This window comes from Amblyraja radiata, chromosome 6 (genome assembly GCF_010909765.2).
Source record: "Amblyraja radiata isolate CabotCenter1 chromosome 6, sAmbRad1.1.pri, whole genome shotgun sequence".
Taxonomy (NCBI): Eukaryota; Metazoa; Chordata; class Chondrichthyes; order Rajiformes; family Rajidae; genus Amblyraja; species Amblyraja radiata.
This window is the reverse complement of record NC_045961.1, coordinates 38,947,290-38,970,357: the sequence shown is the minus strand read 5'-3', so window position 1 is coordinate 38,970,357 and position 23,068 is coordinate 38,947,290. Positions and strand designations below refer to the sequence as shown.

Here is a 23,068-nt window from a genome sequence, read left to right as displayed (position 1 = left end):
AATACATTTTAAAGAGAGATTTAAACTTCTTATACTCACTGGCACGTTTGACTGTCGAAGGAATTCTAAGAGCGCTTCCAAAGATCCCAATGTAGAAGCTTGTACATAAACACCCTTATCCTCCAGTTTAATACAACTCAGCGTTTGCTTCAGTTCGTGTTCGAGCTCATCCTGTTAACAACGATGTAACAAGGCTATTACATGCCAGTTATGATTTTACATCAAATGTATAAACATAAAGGATACTAAAATTATTATTTTTTTAATTCTAGAAGATATTGACCTCTAATTACTCAAATTGTTTTATCTTAATGGTTCTGCAAGATTATTTTTAATTATATCGCAATTTCCATACGAACAAAATGCCTTCAAATGCTGCACAATACAAAAAAGATCATTTTATAACGTAAAATCTAAATGTATAATCCTGAAGAAAATAAGCTGAACAGTACTTGTAAGTTTACTGGTTGCTTTCAGAATAGAGTTATGAGTTTAAACACACTGGACATTGTGCACTGGGATCTTGTTAAAGAGCCAATTGATGTTCCACATTGCCAGTTTCAACTCAATGTGCTCGATTTCAACTCAATGTGCAATGAAACATGGATTCATTTGAGATAAGCATGATATCAAATACCAGTGCATTTGGTCTGTGACTGCGGCTGAATTCTTTATAGAAGTAGCAGCAGAACACTGGGAAGAGGTGCCGAATGCATTCAGCCTCACAGCTCTACAGTGACTACAAAAATAAGCACAAATTATGAAAGTGCAGGACCTTTTCCCTAGAACTTCATATCTTAATGCTTTTAACTTATCAGGATTCCAACATGTCCTTAGTTGTTCTTTTCAATTAAATATGAGATTTAAAAAAATAATTTATTCTACATTGTTTTTTAATATGGTTGACAATCAGACTGCAGAATGACAAGGCAAGCGGGGGTCAGCTTCCGCATCGTTAGCGTGTTAGTGTAGGTAGATGGGGACTTAGTGCAGAATATTAAAAAAAACTCCAAACTGCTTAGTGCAATTAAACATCTTGGCCACGGGTTACTAAAAACAGGTGAATAACCCATAAAAACAAAGGCGATTAAATTAAGCATTTTTGATTTAATATAGGGAAGCAGCCAATTTCCTAGGCAATAATTCTGAGAATCAAAAACAGACAATTTCTTAAGAAAAATAGGACAAACTATCATATAAAATGTACAAGGATATATCAGGCATTTCAAACAAAAGAACACTGTGTGGATACACCTCTGTTTTTTTTTTTAAAAATAGCTTAATTTTTCTTGTTACAAATCTTTAAACATAATGTGGAGTTTTCTAGCACTGGTGAGTAATAAACATACATTATTGTGCAAGATTCATAAGAGATTTCATAAATGCTTAAACTTAAGCAGGTTTACTTTTAAAATACCTACAAGGACAGAAATTGCTGCAAATATTCAACATCAGGTAGGATTTGTAGACAGAAAATTAAGCAACATATCAGTTCAATAATTTAAAAAAAAAGAAGAAAACTGTTTCAAGCTAGAACATCGAAATGCAAAGCACTGTAGTCCAGGAACAGCTGTTTCACCAACAACCATCAGGCTATTGAACACTACGGACTACAATTAAACTTCAAACTACAAAGTATCTTGGGTGCATTAGGAACTTTCAGATTATTTTGTTTTGCACTATTATTTTAAAAATGTATGGAACATTTTGTTTATTATGTTATCTATTGAGTAATCTTCACAAACCTGCAGCAAGAAATAATTTCATTGTTCCATCTCAGTACATATGGCAATTAAAGTCATCAAGTTGTTACCGTATAATGTTATGTTCAAACTAGGTAAAACTCAATGAATCCAACAACTAGAGATAACCAGCCCCTTCAGATTAGCAGAAATGGCCCATTCTGATCAAGGGTCATCAAGCTGTAACAAGGTTTTTCTCTCCACAGATGTTGCCTAACCGGTTGGGAAATTTCTAGTATTTTTTTTTTTAGATTTGCTGCAACTGCAATGTTTTGTTGTGACCCCCCTGCCCCCTTCACCATTTATCTCCCCCACATTTTTACCTGCTGCAGCTTAGTTGTTATCATCATGCACTCACACCCTCTCTTGACAGCAATACTATCACTTGCATGAAACCCCTATCTTAGACATTCCATTTGGTTTTTTAATCCACCCACCCCCATCTCCCTTCCAGTCTGCAACTTAAATCATATTTGAATCGCTGGTTGGCGTGAACTCGGTGGGCCAAAGGGACAAACTAATTGTAACTTTTCCTGGTTTCATTGAAAAGTACTGAAATATCAATGGTTTCCCTCTCTACTAATGTTAGCTAACTGGCTGTCCATTTACAGCACTTCTGGATATTTTGTATTTTGTTTAGTTTAGGGATACAGCATGGAAACAAGCCTTTCAGCTCACTGGGACCAGGCCAACTATCGATCACGCGTCGACACTCGTTCTATGTTATTCGCAATTATCGAATGTACATGAAGAAACAAAAATAAACAAACATTAATTATACACACAGTATCCAGGACAATGACTGCAGGTTACCGGTTCACAACAGGAGGCTGCTTTAAGGGATTTGCTGCAGAAACAGACACAGTCATCTCTTAAAATGATACTTTAAAAGCAATGTGACATCCATTTCTAATTAATTGACAGAACCCTTTCTTTCTTTCAATACAATCAGAATTCACTTGTGTATACCCATGCACATAGAGGGGCATTACTATTGAGAATTTATTTCCATGGGAACACGGGAATCAATGGGGGAAAAAGTGTTTGTATTTTAGAAAATAGCGATATGGCAATTTTTTAGGAACATGCCCCTTCGTGACACTATTTTCTTTTCAAAATGATCGGATTGTCAAGTAACCAAAATCCAAACCTTTAGAACGGCAATTTCATCATCCTTGTGGGCTATTAGTAGTGGTAAACCTGCAAGAGATTTCTCCAAATCTTTTGCGAGTACTTTCACACCTTGTGCAGCCCAGACTTCCTTTTGTTTCTCATATATATTCTGAGGAAGAAAAAAAAATTCAAAATTAATGAAAACACAATTGTATTTAATAATAACATGTTTCTTTCTGGTAGGTGTGGCTACAGATAACAACAATGAAAGCAGCTAATATTAGATATGTTTTCTTCAGCCTACTTCAAAATTCTTGATTTACTCTGAAAGATGAGAAACAGATGCATAAAAATGTCATGCATTCACTTGCAGAATGGATCCTAGAACAGCTGTACTCAGAAACAGTCATGCGATCTGATTTTGATTCTCCTAATGGGCTCCATCTAATACTATCCAGATTGAAGTCACTGCATCCATTAAAGAAGCTTAGTTTCTACCGTTTAATCAAATACTGAAGAAACGTTTGAATTTGATTTTGCTAAATTTGCATTCTAACTGTACTTGCCAAGTATTTAGATTTAAAAACAAATCTAATGCAAATCAGCATAAAGACACTTTAATCTTTAACTGTAAAGGTGAATCAATTTAATTTTAAACCGGTGTTGCGTAATAATGCTAAACATTATAGATTTTGGCCTTTGGTTTTATTGTATTCACCATCCCATTCCAAAATGTACTGAATTAATTTCTTTAGAATTTGTTCCTTTTCTAGAGGAACACAGCAATGTATAGGAAATTTAATAAATTTGAATTGAATTGAATAAATGTTATTAGCCAAGTATGTATACATACAAGGAATTTGCCTTGGTGCTTTGCTCTCAAGTAACAACACGATATACATAAAACATTATAATTTAGACGTGAAGAATGAAATAAAATACTAGAGCAAAAAAAGGCTACAGACTTTTGGTTGTTGAGTAGAGCTACTGCTCATGGAAAACTTTTTTCATGTCTGGCTGTGGCGGCTTTGACAGAGAGAAGTGCTTCAAAGAGTTTGTGGCCAGGGTGAGAGGGGTCAGAGATGATCTTACCCGCTCACTTCCTGGCCCTTGCAGTGTACAGTTCGTCGATGGGGGGGGGGGGGGGGAAGGTTGCAGCCAACAACCTTCTCGGAAAGAACTGCAGATGCTGGTTTAAATCGAAGGTAGACACAAAATGCTGGGGTAACTTAGCGGAACAGGCAGTATTTCTGGAGAGAAGGAATGGTTCAGGTCGAGGCCCTTCTCCAGAAGGGTCTGAAGCAGGGTCTCGACCCGAAACGTCACCCATTTCTTCTCTCCAGAGATGCTGCCTGACCCGCTGAGTTACTCCAGTATTTTGTGCCCACAGCAATGTATATCCAGCTAGGGATATTACACTTTCACGTGTTAAAAGATACAATTGTAGCATTATTTGAAATTATTCCCTTATATCATTGTAGCATTATTTGAAACAATTTCCATTCATAAAGTGAAGTGTGCAACAGCAAAGGTACACTAAATCTTGTATTAAAATGATCCTGAAACGACATTTTAAATATCATATCTTTCTACTTTCTTAGCTGGTAGCTTATTCACCCGTCAAAATATATTTTCTTCCAATAAATGAATATTTAAAACATACTTTCTGACGTCTATGAAAAGTCTATTTCATTTAATATTTTTATAACCCAAGGACGAGATAGACGAAGATAGACACAAAATGCTGGAGTAACTCTGCAGGAAAGGCAGCATCTCTGGAGAGAAGGAATGGGCGATGTTTAAGATTGAGACCCTTCTTCAGACAGTCAAGAGAGGAAGAGATACAGATATAAGGAAGTGTAAGGTGTGAGAATGAGACATCAAAGGGGGTGGAGATCAAGGAAATTGTAGAAAAGATTGTTGTCAGCTAGGAGAAGCAAAGAGATAAAATGTAATCAGCAACAGTCAGACTGGTTGATGAACTGGGAAGGAGAAGGGATGGAAAGAGAGGGAATGCGAGGGTTACTTGAAGTTAGAGATGTCAATATTCATACTGCAGGGGTGTGAGCTGCCCAAATGAAATATGAAGTGCTGTTCCTCCAATTTGTGCTGGGCCTCACTCTGACAATGGAGGAGGCCCAGGACAGAAAGGTCAGTGTGGGAATGGGAGGGGGAGTTAAAGTGTTTAGCAACCGGGAGATCAGGTAGGTTTAGGCGGACTGAAAGACACGATTGCCGACCCTGCGCTTGGTCTCACTGATATATAGGAGTCTACACCTGGAACAGCGGTTACAGTAGATGAGGTTGGAGGAGATGCAAGTGAACCTCTGCCTCATCTGGAAAGACTATCAGAGTCTTTGGACAGTGTCAAGGGAGGAGGTATAGGGACAGGTGTTGCATCTCCTGTGGTTGCAGGGGAAAGTACCTGGGGAGGGGGTGGTTTGGGTGGGAAGGGACGAGTTAACCATGGAGTTACGGAGGGAACACTCTGCGGAAAGCGGAAAGGGGTGAAGATGGGAAGATGTGGCTAGTGGTGGGATCTTTGGTTTAAACCAGCATCTGCAGTTCCTTCCTACACACTTTAGGCTTTTAGGACAGCTACCAAAATTACATGCAATAAATATTTCTGTTCATTGTGCCAGTTACATATTTTAAAAATATATAAATTAAAACTTTATAAATTATACACCTAGCAAAAGAGACTTTGTTATTTAAATTAAAATTCATATATAAAGTTAAAAGCATTAAGCACAGGTCTCCAGCTCAACATAGTCAATGGACAAAGACTGGTGAATATTATTTCAATGTATTTTAATAATGAGGTACAAATAGCTGGTTTGTTGGAATGGTGCTACAGAGATCTTTAGCCATAATTTTGTATGGAATAATACTATCATAAAGCCATTGAACTGTTACAATACTTCTGCTGACAAATATAGCAAGACAAACACTAGCATTTGCATTAAAATTCTTTATTGCATTCCACACCTTCACTCTCAATTCTTTGAGAGGTGGTGGTAACAGAAGACCTCTGATCTGTGTAACGATAGGACCTTCAACTCCAGGAACAATCATTGTATCTCCTTCCTTCATAACACCATTGATTAGGATCACATCAATTGTCGTCCCCATTCCAGGAAGAGCTTTTACCTAATGGGAAGGAACACCCAGAAAAATACATTAAAATTACAGTTATATAGTTTTGCCATTCTTCAAGTTCGGTCTTAGATCAATGTCCAAGATCCTATGCCAGTATTTTGAATAAGAACAGATAATTCCGCACAGAATTCTGGCCAATATTTATCTCTCAAACAACATTACATGTTGACAGATCATTTGATATTATCACAATACTGTTTGTGGTAGCTTAATGTGCATAACATTTCACATCAAGTAATCAATGCAATAACTCATGTACTACATGCACTATGAAGCTATCCAGATTGAATTAAAACCAGAATGAATAGATTCAATCCATTGTCTTTGTTATTTAACCATAGCAAGATACACTGCAACCCCCAATATCTTCAAGTTATTAAAATGTATAAAATAAAGTCCTTACTCCAGACTGTAACTCAGTAACACTAACTGAAAAATGCACCTATGGTACAAAAAAACATGCTTATTTGCAAATCCAGTCATCCTATTTAAAAAAAAGGGCATTTAAATTTATCAAAGATCATAAATCTCAAATACTTACCTCCATAACTTGAGCTCTTAACTCCAGAGAATATGCTAGTCTCTTTGCAAGCATAGTCTGAGTTAGTTCCACCAATAGTGCAATAAGATTTCCCATACCATCTCCAGTGTGAGCAGATGTTGGTACCAATGAGATAAACGTACGTGGATCCTTGTTCTCAAAGAATAACGCAGCATTAAGACCCTATGAGACAAGTAGTTTAGATATGATTAAATCATTTTATTGCAATTAAAGTGGTAAGTTATTCCCTATGTTTTGTGTTCAAAATCCGTGAAAATTGCTTTATTTTCCCCTGTCCTCCTTCATTGCTCAGAAGTAGCATTTTTACATTCGAAGTACCAAAAAGTTTACAGGTAAGGAATTTCAGGATTTGAATTAGCGATGAAGGAACTGCAATATACATTCATGCAGGTGTGTTTGAGGGGGAACTCAAAGTCATATGTATTTTGACAATATTGCAGATATTGTACTTATTATTGAATTTCATGAGATTGGGAAGATGTTAAAGCAGGTTTACTCAGTTGCTGCATTGAACAAAATTTGGCCAGCATGGATGGGTTGGGCCAAAAGGCCTGTTTCTATGCTGTACAGCTCTATAACTCTAATAGAATATCTTAGAGGCAGAGGCAGATAAAATCACGAGACAAGGACAATAGGCACAGTCTTTTCCCCAGAGAGAAGGACAATAGGCACAGTCTGTTCCCCAGAGATAAGGACAATAGGCACAGTCTTTTCCCCAGAGTAGGAAAGTCTAAAGCTAGAAGGCATAGATTAAGATGAGAGAAAGATTTAAAGAGAGACCAGAGGGGAAACTTTTTTCTCCACACAGAGGGTGGGGCACTTATGGAACAAGCTGTCAGAGGAAGTGGTAGAGGTGGGTACAATTATCTATATAATTAAAAGTCTCATCATGATCACTTCCTGTCTGCGCTGTATATTGATTTTAGAAAAAACGCTACCATAGATCGCTATGATTTTTGGCCATCTTGCTCACAGTCCTCCTCCGCTGAGCAGGCCCCAAGGAATTTTCCCATCGATGAAAATTAAAAAAGTTATGTGTTTAAACAACCTCTCGCCTGTCAATCACTACGATGAAGGTGGGGGGGGGGGGGGTGGGCAGGACTATAAAACCTCGGATGCCTGGACATGACTCAGTCACTCTGCAAGATCGCGAAGGAGAGGCCACAACTCTCATTCTAAGCTGTAATTCAACTGAACTGTGAGTCTGCAATGTACTTGCAATAAATGATTTGTTAGCCCTTAATGACAATGCCATGAGTTGTTTGGCTTGCTGCCCTGCCTGTGCTTGAAACTGCAATGCTTTATTAGGTCCGACTGTGTTTGGAAGGAATAAATGCTTTATTAGGTCCGACTATGATTGGTTCAAAAGTCCCGCTCATTTCGTGACTTAGTGGACAGGTCGCGCTGATTGCGTAATTTTCGGTAAGTGCAGAGATCACGCTGATTGCGGAAGCCCCGCTGACTGCGGAAGCCCCAAAGTGGAGAGGCTTGTGAGTATTCAAGAAGGTTTACTGCCATGAGAGAGAGTGTGAGTGTGTGTGTGCGTGTGTGTGACTGAGCTGCCAGCCCTAGAATCCATTCGGCCCACAATGCCCATACTAGCCCTCTGGAAACCAGTCCCTTCGGCCCACAACACCATGCTAGCGCTCCAGAAAGCCCCCCCCCCCCCCAGCAATATTGGAATTGGTGGAGAGGTGGAATATTACGTTGGGGGACCAACCCTTCCGTGTGAAGCTGGGACCCAAGGGGTCCCACTTAGTCTAGTAACCTTTTAAAAACACCAAGACAAGAGGAAATATATAAATAAAAGCCATTACGCTCAGACAAACAATATTTCTGAAAACAAATTCAAAAATAAAACACCAAACAAAAATGTTTTCCGAACCCCCACTCCCACACACCTTTGTATAAAGATATATAATGAAAACTCACAAACCTGTTGTGCAAATTCAACAATAGTAGATTTGGCTCTCTCGTCAAATTCATCTTTTGTATTCTTTTTCTGCTTCTTCAGTGTGGTAACGATATCTGTATCTGGACTCTTCTTCCAATCATACAATCTGTCAATCTGAATTTGTTTTTAACATAACACTTTCAGAAACAAAGTACTTATTCAAATGCAATTGTCCCATGTACCCACATTTAGTATTATGTGTGGAAAAAACTTGCCAACCATGAAGGTCGAAGGTTTGAACAATGAACATGAAGGAGTTTGAAACCATATATTAAAAATAATAGGGTAAAAAAAAAAAAATGCTTTCCTCATCTTTCCATCTATTGAATGAGGGGGACTGAACAAAAAGTCAGAAGAAGCAACATCTAAATTACAAAAACTTAATCTAACTATTCATAAAAGTTGTAACCTAAGGTTACTTTTCCATTTAATAAAAATAACCACTCACCTTATTAAGTGCAACAATAAAAGGGCATTTTTTCTCTTTTAGCAGGTTAATGGATTCTATAGTCTGGGGCTCCAATCCATGCATGATATCAACCACGAGGATAGCAATATCACAGAGAGAACTTCCTCTGTTTCTTAAGTTACTAAAAGTGACAAAAAAATAATGACTTCAATAAGCCAGTTCGGTATTCCGAAATACGCAAGGAATTATGGGATTTTTCATAGGTCATTCGAGAATTTAAAAAAGCGAACGGGGTGCCTGGTATCGGGGGAGAGCGGGGTGTAACAGCGAGAGAGAGTGGGTAGATGCGAGTGGGAGACAGGGAGAGACGGTGAGAGGAGGGGGAGAGAGGTTTCATTTAGACAGACAACCACTGGTAAAGCCATGGCTCGTTGCTTCTAGGGAAAATGTCCTCAATCGAGAAAATGTTCTCAATCGAGAGAATGCAACTTCAGAACCCGCTTGTCTCGACCACGCTGGAGATTTCCGCGGGCGCGAGGAACAAATGATCTAAAGTTTGCGCTGAGTGAACTGAGTGTTCTTACCGTCCTCGTCGTACACCAGCGTTTTGTGAGAGTGGTTGGATCCCGGGATTGAGGAGTCAGCGTCCGACAGGTGAGCGGCCCGCGGTAGCTGGTGTCTCTCCGCTCACCGCTGGAAGAACTGACACCTCTACTCCCCGGGTCGGGCTCTGCTTCCTCGAACCCGCTGCTCGGCGGCAGCCGACTAGGATTCCAGAGCATCAGAGGACATGACTTCAGAATTAAGGGACAGAAGTTTAGGGGTAACACGAAGGGGAACTTCTTTACTCAGAGAGTGGTAGCGGTGTGGAATGAGCTTCCAGTGGAAGTGGTGGCGGCAGGTTCGTTGGTATAATTTAAAAATAAATAGGATAGGCATATGGATGAGAAGGGAATGGAGGGTTATGGTATGAGTGGAGGCAGGTGGGACTAAGGGAAAAAAGTTGTTCGGCACGGACTTGTAGGGCCGAGATGGCCTGTTTCCGTGCTGTAATTGTTATATGGTTAGCATCGCCGATGCCTCACATCAGCTCCTGATCCCCGCCGCCTGTCCGGATAATGTGACCGATGTTGGTTGAGCTGAAGCTGGGATCCAACTACTCTCACAAAATGCCGGTGTACGGCGAGGACGTTAAGAAAACTCAGTTCACTCAACACAAACTTCAGGTCATATATTCCTTGCACCCGTGGAAATCCCCGCTCCCATCCATCCCAACCATGGCGCAAAAGTCTAATGTGTAGGAAGTCTGAAGGAGGGTCTTCTATCCAGAGATCCGCGGATGGGAGTGTCGGCCCAGGTCCGCAGCCAGCACGGAGGGGAGGCGCTGGCCCCAGCTCGACTCTGCCTGTCCCGCTGGCGGGGCGCTGCGACAGGACAGGCAGAGCCGAGCTGGAGCCAGCAATCGGCAATAAACAATAGGTGCAGGAGTAGGCCATTCGGCCCTTCGAGCCTGCACCGCCATTCAATGTGATCATGGCTGATCATCCCCAATCAATATCCCATTCCTGCCTTCTCCCCCTATCCCCTGACTCCGCTGTCTTTAAGAGCCCTATCTAGTTCTCCTTTGAAAGTATCCAGAGAACCTGCCTCCACCACCACCACCAGGCAGAAAATTCCAGAGACTCACAACTCTCTGTGTGAAAAAGTGTTTCCTCATCTCCGTTCTAAATGGCTTACCCCATATTCTTAAACAGTGGCCCCTTGGTTCTGGACTCCCCCAACATCAGGAACATGTTACCTGCCTCTAGCGTGTCCAAACACTTAATAATCTTATATGTTTCAATGTTCCAGCCGCTCCATTCTCTCAGCATAAGACAGCCCCACCATCCCGGGAATTAACCTTGTAAACCTACGCTGCACTCCCTCAATAGCACGAATGTCCTTCCTTAAATTAGGGGTCCAAAACTGCACACAAACTCCAGATGTGTTCTCACTAGGGCCCTATACAACTGCAGAAGGACCTCTTTGATCCTAAACTCAACTCCTCTTGTTATGAAGGCCAACATGCGATTCGCTTTCTTCACTGCCTGCTGTACCTGCATGCTTACTTTCATTGTCTGATGAACAAGGACCCCCAGATCCCGTTGTACTTCCCCATTTCCCAACTTGATACCATTTAGATAATAATCTGCCTAATAATCCTCCTCGCTCCCGTCGGCTCGGACGTCCCAGGCCGCCCCTAAAAGGGACGGGGACGGCCTAGTGGTGGCTGGATAGGGCGAGACGCAGGTGTGCACCCATGCAGCGGCACGACCACTGCGAGTGTTTAGCCCGAGCAACCTATGACCTGTGCATGCGCAGTCGGAATATCGAACTGGCTTATATAGAGAATCGCTAATTTAAGAGTTTAAAGTTCATGACCTTCTGGGAAAGCCCAATGGTGCAACTAGTAGAGATGGTTGCCTCACAACTTCAGCAAGCATGGTCTCTGCTGCTGTCTGTGTGGAGTTTGCACATGCTTCCTACAACCACAGGGTTTCCTCTGGATGCTCCGATATCCTTCTACATCCTAAAGACGTTTGGGAAGGTAGATTAATTACACTCTTTAAATTAGTATGGATGGGTGGTAGAATCTGAGAAGAGGTTTATGGGAAAATGCAGAGAGCAAATAGGTTACAAGGATGATTATTGGGGAATGAGATTGTCTGAGCTGTATCAATTTAATGAACCAAATCCCATCTTTGTATGTCAACATGAAATATAAGAAAAATATGAAATACAGTTGGATACTTGAAATAAGAAAATATGCTGGGGGAAATTCCACAATATTATATTAAATTAATCATTGCTATAATGAAAAATGTAACATTATCACAGGCTGAAGATGTTAATAAATATTGGCAGTGAAATTAGGAAAGAACAATTAAAATAAATGTCCAAGGCAAAGAAACAAAAAGCTTAATGTTCCAACGCATTAACAAATACAAGTATAAGGATTAAAGTGGATGAGCATGAGGCTCAGAGATTGGTCGATCTGCCATTGTGGAGATTACAGAGACATGGCTGCAGGAGGATCGGGACTAGGAACTGAATATTCAGGGTTATACGTCTTACAGAAAGGACAGGCAGGTCTCACTTCTATACTCTGACTCATCGCCATCTGTAATTCGTCCCACAACGGTGCTGTCGTCGGCAAATTTGACGATGGAGTTCGCACTATGTCCGGTTACACAGTCATGAGAATAGAGTGAGTAGAGCAGAGGGCTGAGCACGTAGCCTTGAGGTGCTCCCGTACTGATTGTTAATGAGGGTGAAGTATTTCTGCCAATTCGAAAAGACTGATCTGTGGATGAGGAAGTCGAGGACCCAATTGCAGAGGGATGCGCAGAGACACAGTTCCGTAAGCTTGATAACCAGCTTGGAGGGGATGATGGTATTGAACTCCGAGCTGTAGTCAATAAACAACGTAAGAAGGTAGACAAAAATGCTGGAGAAACTCAGCGGGTGAGGCAGCATCTAGGGAGCGAAGGAATAGGTGACGTTTCGGGTCGAGACCCTTCTTCTGAAGTTGCATCGCTGGTTTCTGCTGGGTTTTTTTAATACAGGTAAGCCGAGAACTACTATATTTGATGAATTTCTGTTGTGCAGCTGGCAACATGTCGCCGCAGACAGACGCCATTTTGGTAAATTTGGCGGCAAGAACAAGGAGGCAGATTATTATCTCAATGGTATCAGATTGGGAAAAAGGGAAGTGCAACGAACCCTGGGTGTCCTTGTACACCAGTCACTGAACGTAAGCATGCAGGTAGAGCAGGCAGCGAAGAATGCCAAAGGCATGTTGACCTTCATATCAAGAGGATTTGAGTAAAGGAGTAAAGAGGTTGTGACCACATCTGGAGTATTGTGTGCAGTTTTGGGTCTCCTAATTTGACATCCTTGCTATTGAGGCAGTGCAGCATAGGTTCACGTGGTTAATCCCCAGGATTGTCATATGAGGAAAGATTGGAAAGACTGGGCTTGTATTCACTGGATTTTAGAAGGATGAGAGGCAATCTTATAGAAACATAAAATTATAAAAGGACTGGACAAGCTAGATGCAGGGAAAATGGTCCCAATTTTGGGAGAGTCCAGAACCAGGGGTCAATCATGAAAGACTTACGGTACAAAGTAGGTGAATATTCAGAAAGAACAGCACAGGTTGGCTGTTGTATGCAAATTAATTCAGTTAAAAAGGATACAACTGAAAGCTTGAAATTTACTCATCTGTCAATGTGTTATAATATGGATCCAATTTTTATCAATAATGGCGTGCAATTTTGATTTCAACTTATCTTGACTTAGTGACTCTATGCATTTATTATTAGATAAGAACAATATTAAGGGCTACCCTAAAACATTTGATGTCTGAGCTAGTTATTGAGAAGGCTTCTTTCTATTTCAATTTCTTTAAATGGACTAACTAATCAGATTTATTTCCATTAATTTGTGCAGATTTAACATAATTAGTATTTGCACACATTGTGTACCTTAAAAAATGTTAACATCTAACACTGTCACAATATTATGGGCAATTTAATTTCATTGCTTAATACAGAATCTAAGATTGTGTTCAACATTGTTCCTGTGCTAATCTGAAGCACCAATGCCATACTTTTACAATAGATGCTCCCTTGCTCATAATGAGCCAATTTTTGTGTTACTTAGATGTGGGGTTTTTGAACCACAAGAGAAACATATATCCCTCAAGACCAAACACAGTTTAAGAGAAAATATTTACCTGAAGGACTCGTGGCCTGGGGTATCAATGATCAGCATTCCTGGTGTTTTAATGTTATCCCTGTCAAACTGAAAGAGTTACTAAAGAGTGATTATTTCTTTAAATATTTATGAATTCCAGTTACAGATAAATTGAAACTTGTATTTATACTCTTCTGAAGAACTGTTGAGGAAATCTGTTCTAATGTTCATTTTTAACATACTTACATTTTTCACCATCTTAGTTTGCTCACTGATCGCTTCAAGCGGAACATTGGTTGCACCAATTTGCTGGGTTATACCACCTGCTTCACTATCCTGGACATGGGTATGACGAAGCTAAGGGCAGCAGAAAGGACATAATGTATGTAAAAAGACTATATACATCCATGTCTCATTAAAAGCCTTCATATGCAAAAAAAAATTCTATACCATCCTTGCTTTCTATGCTAATATTTTTCATGGCGATATGCTAGTGAATAATGACCAACGTACAATGATGAAACAATTGAGAGACTGAAACTATCTTTTGAAAAAATATAATTCAGCATTTCAACTAGTAGGGAGGTTTCACACTCCCAAAACAAGGATATTACCAAAATAATGGAGAAAATTCTAGGTTTATTTCTTTCATAATTACAATAAAATTTACCATGCATCTTTCCATAACTTCATTACAGCTGCTCCTCGACCTACGATGGGGCTACGTTCCGATGAACCCATTGTAAATCAAAAATATCGCGAGTCAAAAATGCATTTAATACAATGCAATCACATGACCAGTTTGCTGCCGTTGCCGATTGTTTGCACCATTGTAAGTCTAAATATCGTGAGTCGAAGCATCGTAAATCCGGGAGCGTCTGTATATGTTTTTTAATCTGAAAGTCCAAATTTCTCAGGTTGCTGCATTAACACTTACCTTGCTGAATAATATTGACAAGGAACGAAGCACACAAATAAAATCTACTGAACGGTTTTAGAAAAGCCAAAGGAAAGAATTGACATGAGACAGTCCCTCATTAGTTCTAGCCTTTTAACTTGTGTTAATAAAATGCTTTCTTTCTCCCCACATTAACAGCTGGAGTTTTCACAAACCCTAATTTCCTTTCTTGGAAATTCTTTGCATGGTTTTCTTTTCTACTCTCATTGTAGTTTAAACTTACATTTATCATAAATTTAATTTTTGTGTTTAATTCTAATATCTTTAATCATCCAGGGAGTATGAGCTTTGAATATTCTTTTTTCCCCACAGGAGTGCATTTAGTTTGTCCGTGAACCAGGGCTGGATTTACGTATAAGCTGCACAAGCTTAATCTTAGGGCCTCGAGATCTAGGGGGGCCTCGCAGAGACAGATTTACCACTAGGCTTCATAGGCTGAAGCCCAGGGCCTCGAAATCTAGGCAGCCTCCAGCCAAGGCAGGACACCTACCATTCAACTCTGGGCGGGGCCCCCCTCTCTATCTCTCTCTCTCGCTCTCTATTCTTGTATTCACTGGAGTTTAGAAGGATGGGGGGGATCTTATAGAAACATATAAAATTATAAAAGGACTGGACAAGCTAGATGCAGGAAAAATGTTCCCAATGTTGGGCGAGTCCAGAACCAAGGGCCACAGTCTTAGAATAAAGGGGAGGTCATTTAAGACTAAGGTGAGAATAAACCTTTTCACACAAAGAGTTGGGAATTTATGGAATTCCCTGCCACAGAGGGCAGTGGAGGCCAAGTCACTGGATGGATTTAAGAGAGAGTTAGATAGAGCTCTAGGGGCTAGTGGAGTCAAGGCATATGGGGAGAAGGCAGGCACACGTTATTGATAGGGGACGATCAGCCATGATCACAATGAATGGCGGTGTTGGCTCGAAGGGCCGAATGGCCTCCTGTTTTCTATGTTTCTCTGTCAATCTCCTTCTCCGCCCGCCATCCGTATCCGTGCCGCCGGGCTCCGCTCGTCCTCATCTGCCGGAACGGCAGGCCACCTTGCACATGCGCACTGCTACGGCCAGCACATCCTCTCCCTGCACATGCGCACAACCATGGCCAGCACATCATCGGCCGCCCTGCGCATGCGCACTGCCACGGCAACAGGTCGGCGCTGGGCACTTTCTCCCTCGCTTTGAATTTTTGTGGGAGATCTGGCCGCCACTGCTGTCCGGTCGCCGCCTCGCCGCGACCGCTGAAAACTAACGCAGAATCATTCCCTGACCATGGAGCTGTAACTCCCTGGAGTAACTCTTGCTTCTGGTTTCCTGGTCCTCCATAAATATTCTAAATGGAATTTAAACTGGAGGTGGTGGAGGGCTGAACAATAACAGCCTATTGCATTTTATCTGTTTATTTATTGTGTGTATATATATGGTCTATATGGGACACATGACAATAAAACTCTCTTGACTTGGACTTAAGCAAAAAAGTGTTTTGGGGGGAAAAAAGAGGTACCTTAAATTTAGTTGCGTCTGGTTGGGTAACTATGGTAGGGTGAAGACTATTCCATGCTTTAAATGTGCGGGGGAACTCCATGGAGCAGCCAGCAACTCTGGATAGAAGAAATTGGGTGATGTTTCAGGTAGAGACCCTTCTTTAAACTCCCTCTGGTTTTAGTGTTTTTAGTTTAATTTAAAGATACAGCGTGGAAACAGGCTCTTCGCCCCACCGACCGCCGATCACCCGTACACTAGTTCTATCCCACACATTGGCAGAGTAAGTCAAGAGTCAAGAGTGTTTTATTCTCTCATGTCCCAGTTAGAACAATGGAATCCTTACTTGCAGCAGCACAACAGAATATGTAAACATAGTACTCTGTTATAAACGAGAAAACAAAATGGCCTATATTTATATATGAATATATCTATTCAGGATCAATTCCAGGTGTCTGACACTTTTAGGCAGCAACATTATGGCCAATGTACTACCCCATTGTCTTGAACTTAATTAAAACATACAGTCGCTGTAAAGGGGCAAATAGCGTCACTTGGAGATTTAAGACTGAAAATTGATTTTTTTCTCTGTGTGTGTGTGTGTGTGTGTGTGTGTGTGTGTGTGTGTGTGTGTGTGTGTGTGTGTGTGTGTGTGTGTGTGTGTGTGTGTGTGTGTGTGTGTGTGTGTGTGTGTGTGTGTGTGTCTGTGTCTGTGTGTGTGTGTCTGTGTGTCTGTGTGTCTGTGTGTCTGTGTGTCTGTGTGTCTGTGTGTCTGTGTGTCTGTGTGTCTGTGTCTGTGTGTGTGTGTCTGTGTCTGTCTGTCTGTCAGATTCGGCCTTTGATTCCTTGGTCTGCCAAAACCACACGCTAAAACTCTGTGATTTTTTCCATTTCGCTAGCGAATTCTCTTTTACATTCAATCATGCACTCCTCAAAACATTTGGAAATTTTTATGTACCCATTTTTTAATCAAATCATCCCCCCCATCTCCCCCCCCCCCCCCACCACCACTCACTCATTTTGTCGCCGCCTGCTGGCCATCCACCATAACTCAGTACTCGGGGTCTGCTCGAAAAACGCCTACATTTTTCCCTACCGCTGGTGCCTGGCCCGGCTCTGTCACGCTGCCTCAAGCCAAACATCGGATGTTCAACCGCTGCTTTTCGCCCTTGGGGGAACAGCCAGCGTGACAGAGCCGGCGTGTCAGAAGTGCCGAGGATACGAGGCCTCACTGTCTCTGATGGGGCCGCTTTCACAGACTTTACCGTCAGCGGCACGGACAACTTCGGATCCAGCATCACAAATTAATAATTTCAGTGTTAATTATTTCCCATCCTTCTCCATAACTTCTAAACCAAATGATATAGCGAGCACCATATCGCACCAAAATAATTGAACATACACGTGTGCATGGCAGACAACAGGAAGAGTCAGTACTATGTGCAGCAATCGGTTCTACACCCCATGAAAACATTTGTAAAGGCAGCACACTCAGATTTTGCCTAATTATTGTCTGCTAGGAAAATAAGTGCCTTTAAAAATCTCAACAGACCACTTAACATTTAAGTCAAGGTTTAGAATTGACTCCATGTGCAGTGCCGATGGAGATAGGTAACTCACACGGAGTTGTATTTCACTAATTTGCTTGTTGCAACTCTGGAAATGCAGGATCTGTTTTACATACCTTGTCCAAAATTTTGGTTTTCCCAGTGTCAACATGTCCAAGAACACATATAACTGGTGCTCGTAGCTTTTCAGTATTTATATTCAAGGCGTTTTCTGCTCGGCGTTTCTGAAAAAGCAAGGAAAAAATTTCAAGACGGGTTTGGATTGTTCTGGAGAAGCTGTCTTGATACTGTTGTTACAGAGTGGTAGGGCTCTATAGAGAGTTGCAGAGCAGAGGGACCTAAGAGTGCAGGTACATAATTCCTTGAAGGAGGCGTCACAGGTAGATAGGATAGTCAAAAAGACTAATGGCATATTGGCCATCAGTCAGTGTATTAACAATAGAAGTTGGGAAGTCATGTTGCAGTAATACAAGATGTTGGTGAGGCCGCATTTTAGAGTATTGCGTCTGGGCACCATGTTATAGGTAAGATGTTGTCAAGTTGGAAAGGATACAGAGAAGAATTATGAGGATGTTCCTGGGACTTGAGGGTCTGAGTAATAGGGAAAGGTTGAGCAGTCCTGGGATTCCATTCCTTGGAGCGCAGGAGGACAGAGGGCGATCTTATAGAGGTGTATAAAAGGAATACATCGGGTAGATGCACAAAGTCTCTTGCACAAAGTAGGAAAATCGAGAACTAGAAGGCAGAGGTTTAAGGTGAAAGGGGAAAGGTTTAATAGGAATCTGAGGGGTAACTTAATCATACAAATGGTGGTGGGTGTATGGAACGAGCTGCCAAAGGAAGTGGTTGAGGCAGGGACTATTGCAGTTCAAGAAACAATTATTCAGATACATGGATAGGACAGGTTTAGAGGGATGTGCCAAACGCAGGCCGGTGGGACTAGTGTATATGCGACATGTTGGCTGGTATGGGCAAGTTGAGCCGATATGTCCGTTTCCACGATGTATGACGCAATGATAGGTATTGCATTTTGATGTACACACAAATGGTGATGCTACAATGTTTAAGTTGGTAGCTCAGGTACAAATCAAGTAACTGTGTTGTTCTGAAAGCTATTGAGCATCTTGTAATATTCTATCACATTCCTGAAACATTGGCTGGGTAAATCATCAGAAGTGTGACTTACTGCAGATTACCAATATTCCAAGATCCTCATGTAGTCAGAGACTTTATGCAGTTGGAACAATAGGTTTTAGTCAATGCTATCTCCATGACATTAAGACTGGAATTTGGCAACGGTAAAACTGATAAATGGTGGTCTTTCTATGTTCTATAAAATGATTTTGCTTTTATACAAAAATTTGAACGATTGCCATCCCACCTCAACCATTGGTGCCAAGTAAAACTCCAGCAAGTCAAAATTTACCTTGGTTTCCATTGACTCAATAGACAATAGGTGCAGGAGTAGGCCATTCGGCCCTTCGAGCCAGCACCGCCATTCAATGTGATCATGGCTGATCATCCCCAATCAGTACCCCGTTCCTGCCTTCTCCCCATATCCTCTGACTCCGTTATCTTTAAGAGCCCTATCTAGCTCTCTCTTGAAAGTATCCAGAGAACCGGCCTCCACCCTCTGTGGCAGAGAATTCCACAGACTCACAACTCTCTGTGTGAAAAAGTGTTTCCTCTTCTCCGTTCTAAATGGCTTGCCCCTTATTCTTAAACTGTGGTCCCTGGTTCTGGATTCCCCCAACATTGGGAACGTTTCCTGCCTCTAGCGTGTCCAAACCCTTAATAATCTTATGTGTTTCAATAAGATCCCCTCTCATCCTAAATTCCAGAGTATACAAGCCCAGCCACTCCATTCTCTCAGCATAAAACAGTCCTGCCATCCCGGGAATTAACCTTGTAAACCTACGCTGCACTCCCTCAATAGCAAGAATGTCCTTCCTCAAATTAGGGGACCAAAACTGCACACAATACTCCAGGTGTGGTCTCACTGGGGCTCTGTACAACTGCAGAAGGACCTCTTTGCTCCTATACTCAACTCCTCTTGTTATGAAGGCCAACATGCCATTCGCTTTCTTCACTGCCTGCTGTACATGCATGCTTACTTTCAGTAACTGATAAACAAGGACCCCCCAGATCCTGTTGTACTTCCCCTTTTCCCAACTTGACACCATTTAGATAATAATCTGCCTTCCTGTTTTTGCTTCCAAAGTGGATAACCTCACATTTATCCACATTAAACAGCATCTGCCATGCATCTGCCCACTCACCCAACCTGTCCAAGTCACCGTGCATTTTCATAGCATCCCCCTCACAGTTCACACTGCCACCCAGCTTTGTGTCATCTGCAAATTTGCTAATGTTACTTTGAATCACTTCATCTAAATCATTGATGTATATTGTAAATAGCTGCGGTCCCAGCACCGAGCCTTACGGTACCCCACTAGTCACTGCCTGCCATTCTGAAAGGGACCCGTTAATCCCTACTCTTTGTTTCCTGTCTGCCAACCAATTTTCTATCCATGTCAGCACTCTACCCACAATACCAAGTGCCCTAATTTTGCCAGCTAATCTCCTATGTGGGACCTTATCAAATGCTTTCTGAAAGTCCAGGTACACTACATCCACTGGCTCACCCTTGTCCATTTTCCTAGTTACATCCTCAAAAAATTCCAGAAGATTAGTCAAGCATGATTTCCCCTTCGTAAATCCATGCCGACTCGGACCAATCCTGCTACTGCTATCCAAATGTGCCGCTATTTCATCTTCTATGATTGACTCCAGCATCTTCCCCACCACCGATGTCAGGCTAACTGGTCTATAACTCAAGGACTCAAGAACTCCTTGATACTATACTTAGTTGAAAACATGAATGTCAAGAGCAGTGACTCTCACCTCACTTTTGGATATTCTGTTCTTCTGTCTATGTGTTCTTGTAAATTGTGAATTATTTATTCATCTGCTTTTGGTGCATAAAAGCCGAAGCTCTTGCACAAAAACATTTGGACCTCAATAATGAAAAATTCAATTGATCCAGAATAAAAGATTTCCACTATCGCTATTGTGAAAGGTTCTTCCTGATATTACTAAAAAGACTAACACTAATTTTTAGGATAATAACAAAATACTGGTGAAATTCTACAATACATGATAGAAGCTGGTCAGTAGGTATCTGTGGAGGAGAAAACAGTTATCTTTCAAGTCTATGATCTATGGAACAAGTCGTAAAATGTAAACAGATATTAAGTAAGCAAGGAAAAGCAGGAGGGAGGAAAGAATACAAGTGTAGATCTGTGTTGGGTGGCAGTCAGATATCAAATACTGCATCCATGTTAATTTTAAGAACTGGTACCTCAATTCGCCGCTTTGCTTCATCATATATTCGTTCTTCTTTAGTCTTGCCATCATCTGAATTAGACTCTTCAGAATCGGAGCTAATTTCTTTGGTCAGTTTTGATTTTGCATTCTTTACTATTTTCGATTCTTTTCCCACTTTCTGTGATGCTGTTCTAGTTTCATCAAAACTCCTTTCTTCATCTTCAACCTCACTCTCCTCACTTGCATCATCATCCTCACTCTCTTCTTCCTCTTCATCATCCTCGTCATTATCTTCCTCATTGTCCCCCGCTTCAGCATCTTCTTTTACTTCAATGTGAATAGTTTTCACTTCTAATGAACGATATTTTCAAATTTGTATTAACCAAGGAAACAACTTTAAAAAGTACAACACAGATATGGCTCTCAGTGGAGAGGAAAAAAAAATCTGAAATTACTGAAACACCTGGGTGAATGAAAAAAAAACAAATTGCCCGAGGAGCGCAGTGGGTCAGGTTGCACCTCTGGAGAGAACAGACTGGTGGAATTTTGGCAGGACCCTTCTTCAGACTTAAAAAGCTGGAAAAAAGAGATGAAGGTGGGCAAAAACCTGTTAACTTTCGCCCCACCCCACCTTGTATTTTACATCTATCTCATCCCAACTCCATCAGACTGAAGGTCGTAACCTGAAATGTCATCTGTCCCTTCACAGATGCTGCGTGACCCATTGAGTTCCCCCAGCGTTCTTTTTCTGCTCATGATTCCTGCATCTGCAGTTTCTTGTGTCTCCATTTGGTTTAAATATATGATTTAAGTTTTCTTTAGGAGAAAGGTTAACAGATAGCTAAAGATATCATTGAAACTCAAATAATCTTGTGGGGTAGGTAGAACTGAAGTGTATACACACCTTTTTCCTGTTCATGATCACTTGCCATTGCTTCCCAATCATCAAGATCAGCATCGTCACTTTTTACTTCAGGCACTTTGAAAAAATATTTCAAATGTTGAATATTTATTACATATGTCAATCATATTAAGCTGCGATAAGCAGGTTTTGCATAACAGAATTAAAATGTTATGATTTTCACTTTAGGTAATATCTATTATATTTAATAATTTGGACAACTAAACACATTTATGAATTAAAGTTCAAGGATCTGTGGCACTCTGCATAAAAGTTACAAAGAAAATTACTAACTTGTTATAGCTTCTGGAACTATTTCTGGTGCCTCAGTCACCTCGGGTTCTTCAATTTCAAGTAATGGGGTTGGACTGACCATCACAGCTTCTGTAATAAGATGAAGTATTACATTCTAGCATTTTGTAGGATCAAGGAAGTAGAGCATTTGTAATAACTCATCACGCTTGAATTTCTATGTAAGAAATATAAAGCAAAGGCCATTCCACTCTTAAGAACATTTTGTTTTTATCATTTGAATTTCTGATTAACATGGAGAATTACTTTATACTTCCATTACAACAGCAAATTTCTACACAGGTAGCAAAATGATGTTCTCAAAAAATTCATTTTTGACAACCTGATTCAATTACTGTAATTATAATCCCATATTTCCAACACTACTTGGATGCTTTGTGTAAATGAAGAAAAAGACCAATGCAATATTTAATTGTAGCTAACTAAATCTCTACATCTAGAAAGAAACACAATGTCAGTCATCTGATTTCAAGTAACAATGAAAATACTAAGAGGTGAATTAAAATTTTAACAAACAGCTGAATATCATATCAAAAATAAAGGCAAGAGATAAACAGCTCTGCACTGCTGCTACAGTATATTCAACTATCATAAAGTTCATTAACATAGCTAAATATTACATTAACAAATTTAGGATGTTTCATATAACTAAACACACCACAAACCTTTAGTTTCCTCTTCTTTGTTTTCCTCTTTGCTTTCTTCTTTGTTCCCCTGCTGCTTTTTCTTTTTCCTTGAATCATAGACTGGCCGTTTCTTTGGCATTGAATCTTTGGATGGCACTTCCACACCTTCAAAGCAAAGGCAAATATTTGAAACACTAATTATCACAGCTCAGTTTTTCTCTGCTTAT

General features: G+C 40.7%; 1 protein-coding gene across 1 annotated transcript in view; it reads right to left on the bottom strand.

The window, feature by feature from the left end:
• Positions 1–23,068, bottom strand: part of eif5b (eukaryotic translation initiation factor 5B) — a 71,475-nt gene that overhangs the window by 11,639 nt on the left and 36,768 nt on the right. The window contains exons 7-19 of the mRNA XM_033022563.1: positions 22,881–23,006; positions 22,198–22,287; positions 21,907–21,981; positions 21,037–21,353; positions 17,792–17,899; positions 13,923–14,033; positions 13,717–13,784; positions 8,979–9,120; positions 8,513–8,644; positions 6,556–6,738; positions 5,844–6,005; positions 2,893–3,024; positions 40–171 (exon numbers count right to left, since the gene is read on the bottom strand). Coding sequence (XP_032878454.1) covers positions 40–171; positions 2,893–3,024; positions 5,844–6,005; positions 6,556–6,738; positions 8,513–8,644; positions 8,979–9,120; positions 13,717–13,784; positions 13,923–14,033; positions 17,792–17,899; positions 21,037–21,353; positions 21,907–21,981; positions 22,198–22,287; positions 22,881–23,006 — 1,778 coding nt within the window. The remainder of the gene's footprint in view (positions 1–39; positions 172–2,892; positions 3,025–5,843; positions 6,006–6,555; positions 6,739–8,512; positions 8,645–8,978; positions 9,121–13,716; positions 13,785–13,922; positions 14,034–17,791; positions 17,900–21,036; positions 21,354–21,906; positions 21,982–22,197; positions 22,288–22,880; positions 23,007–23,068) is intronic.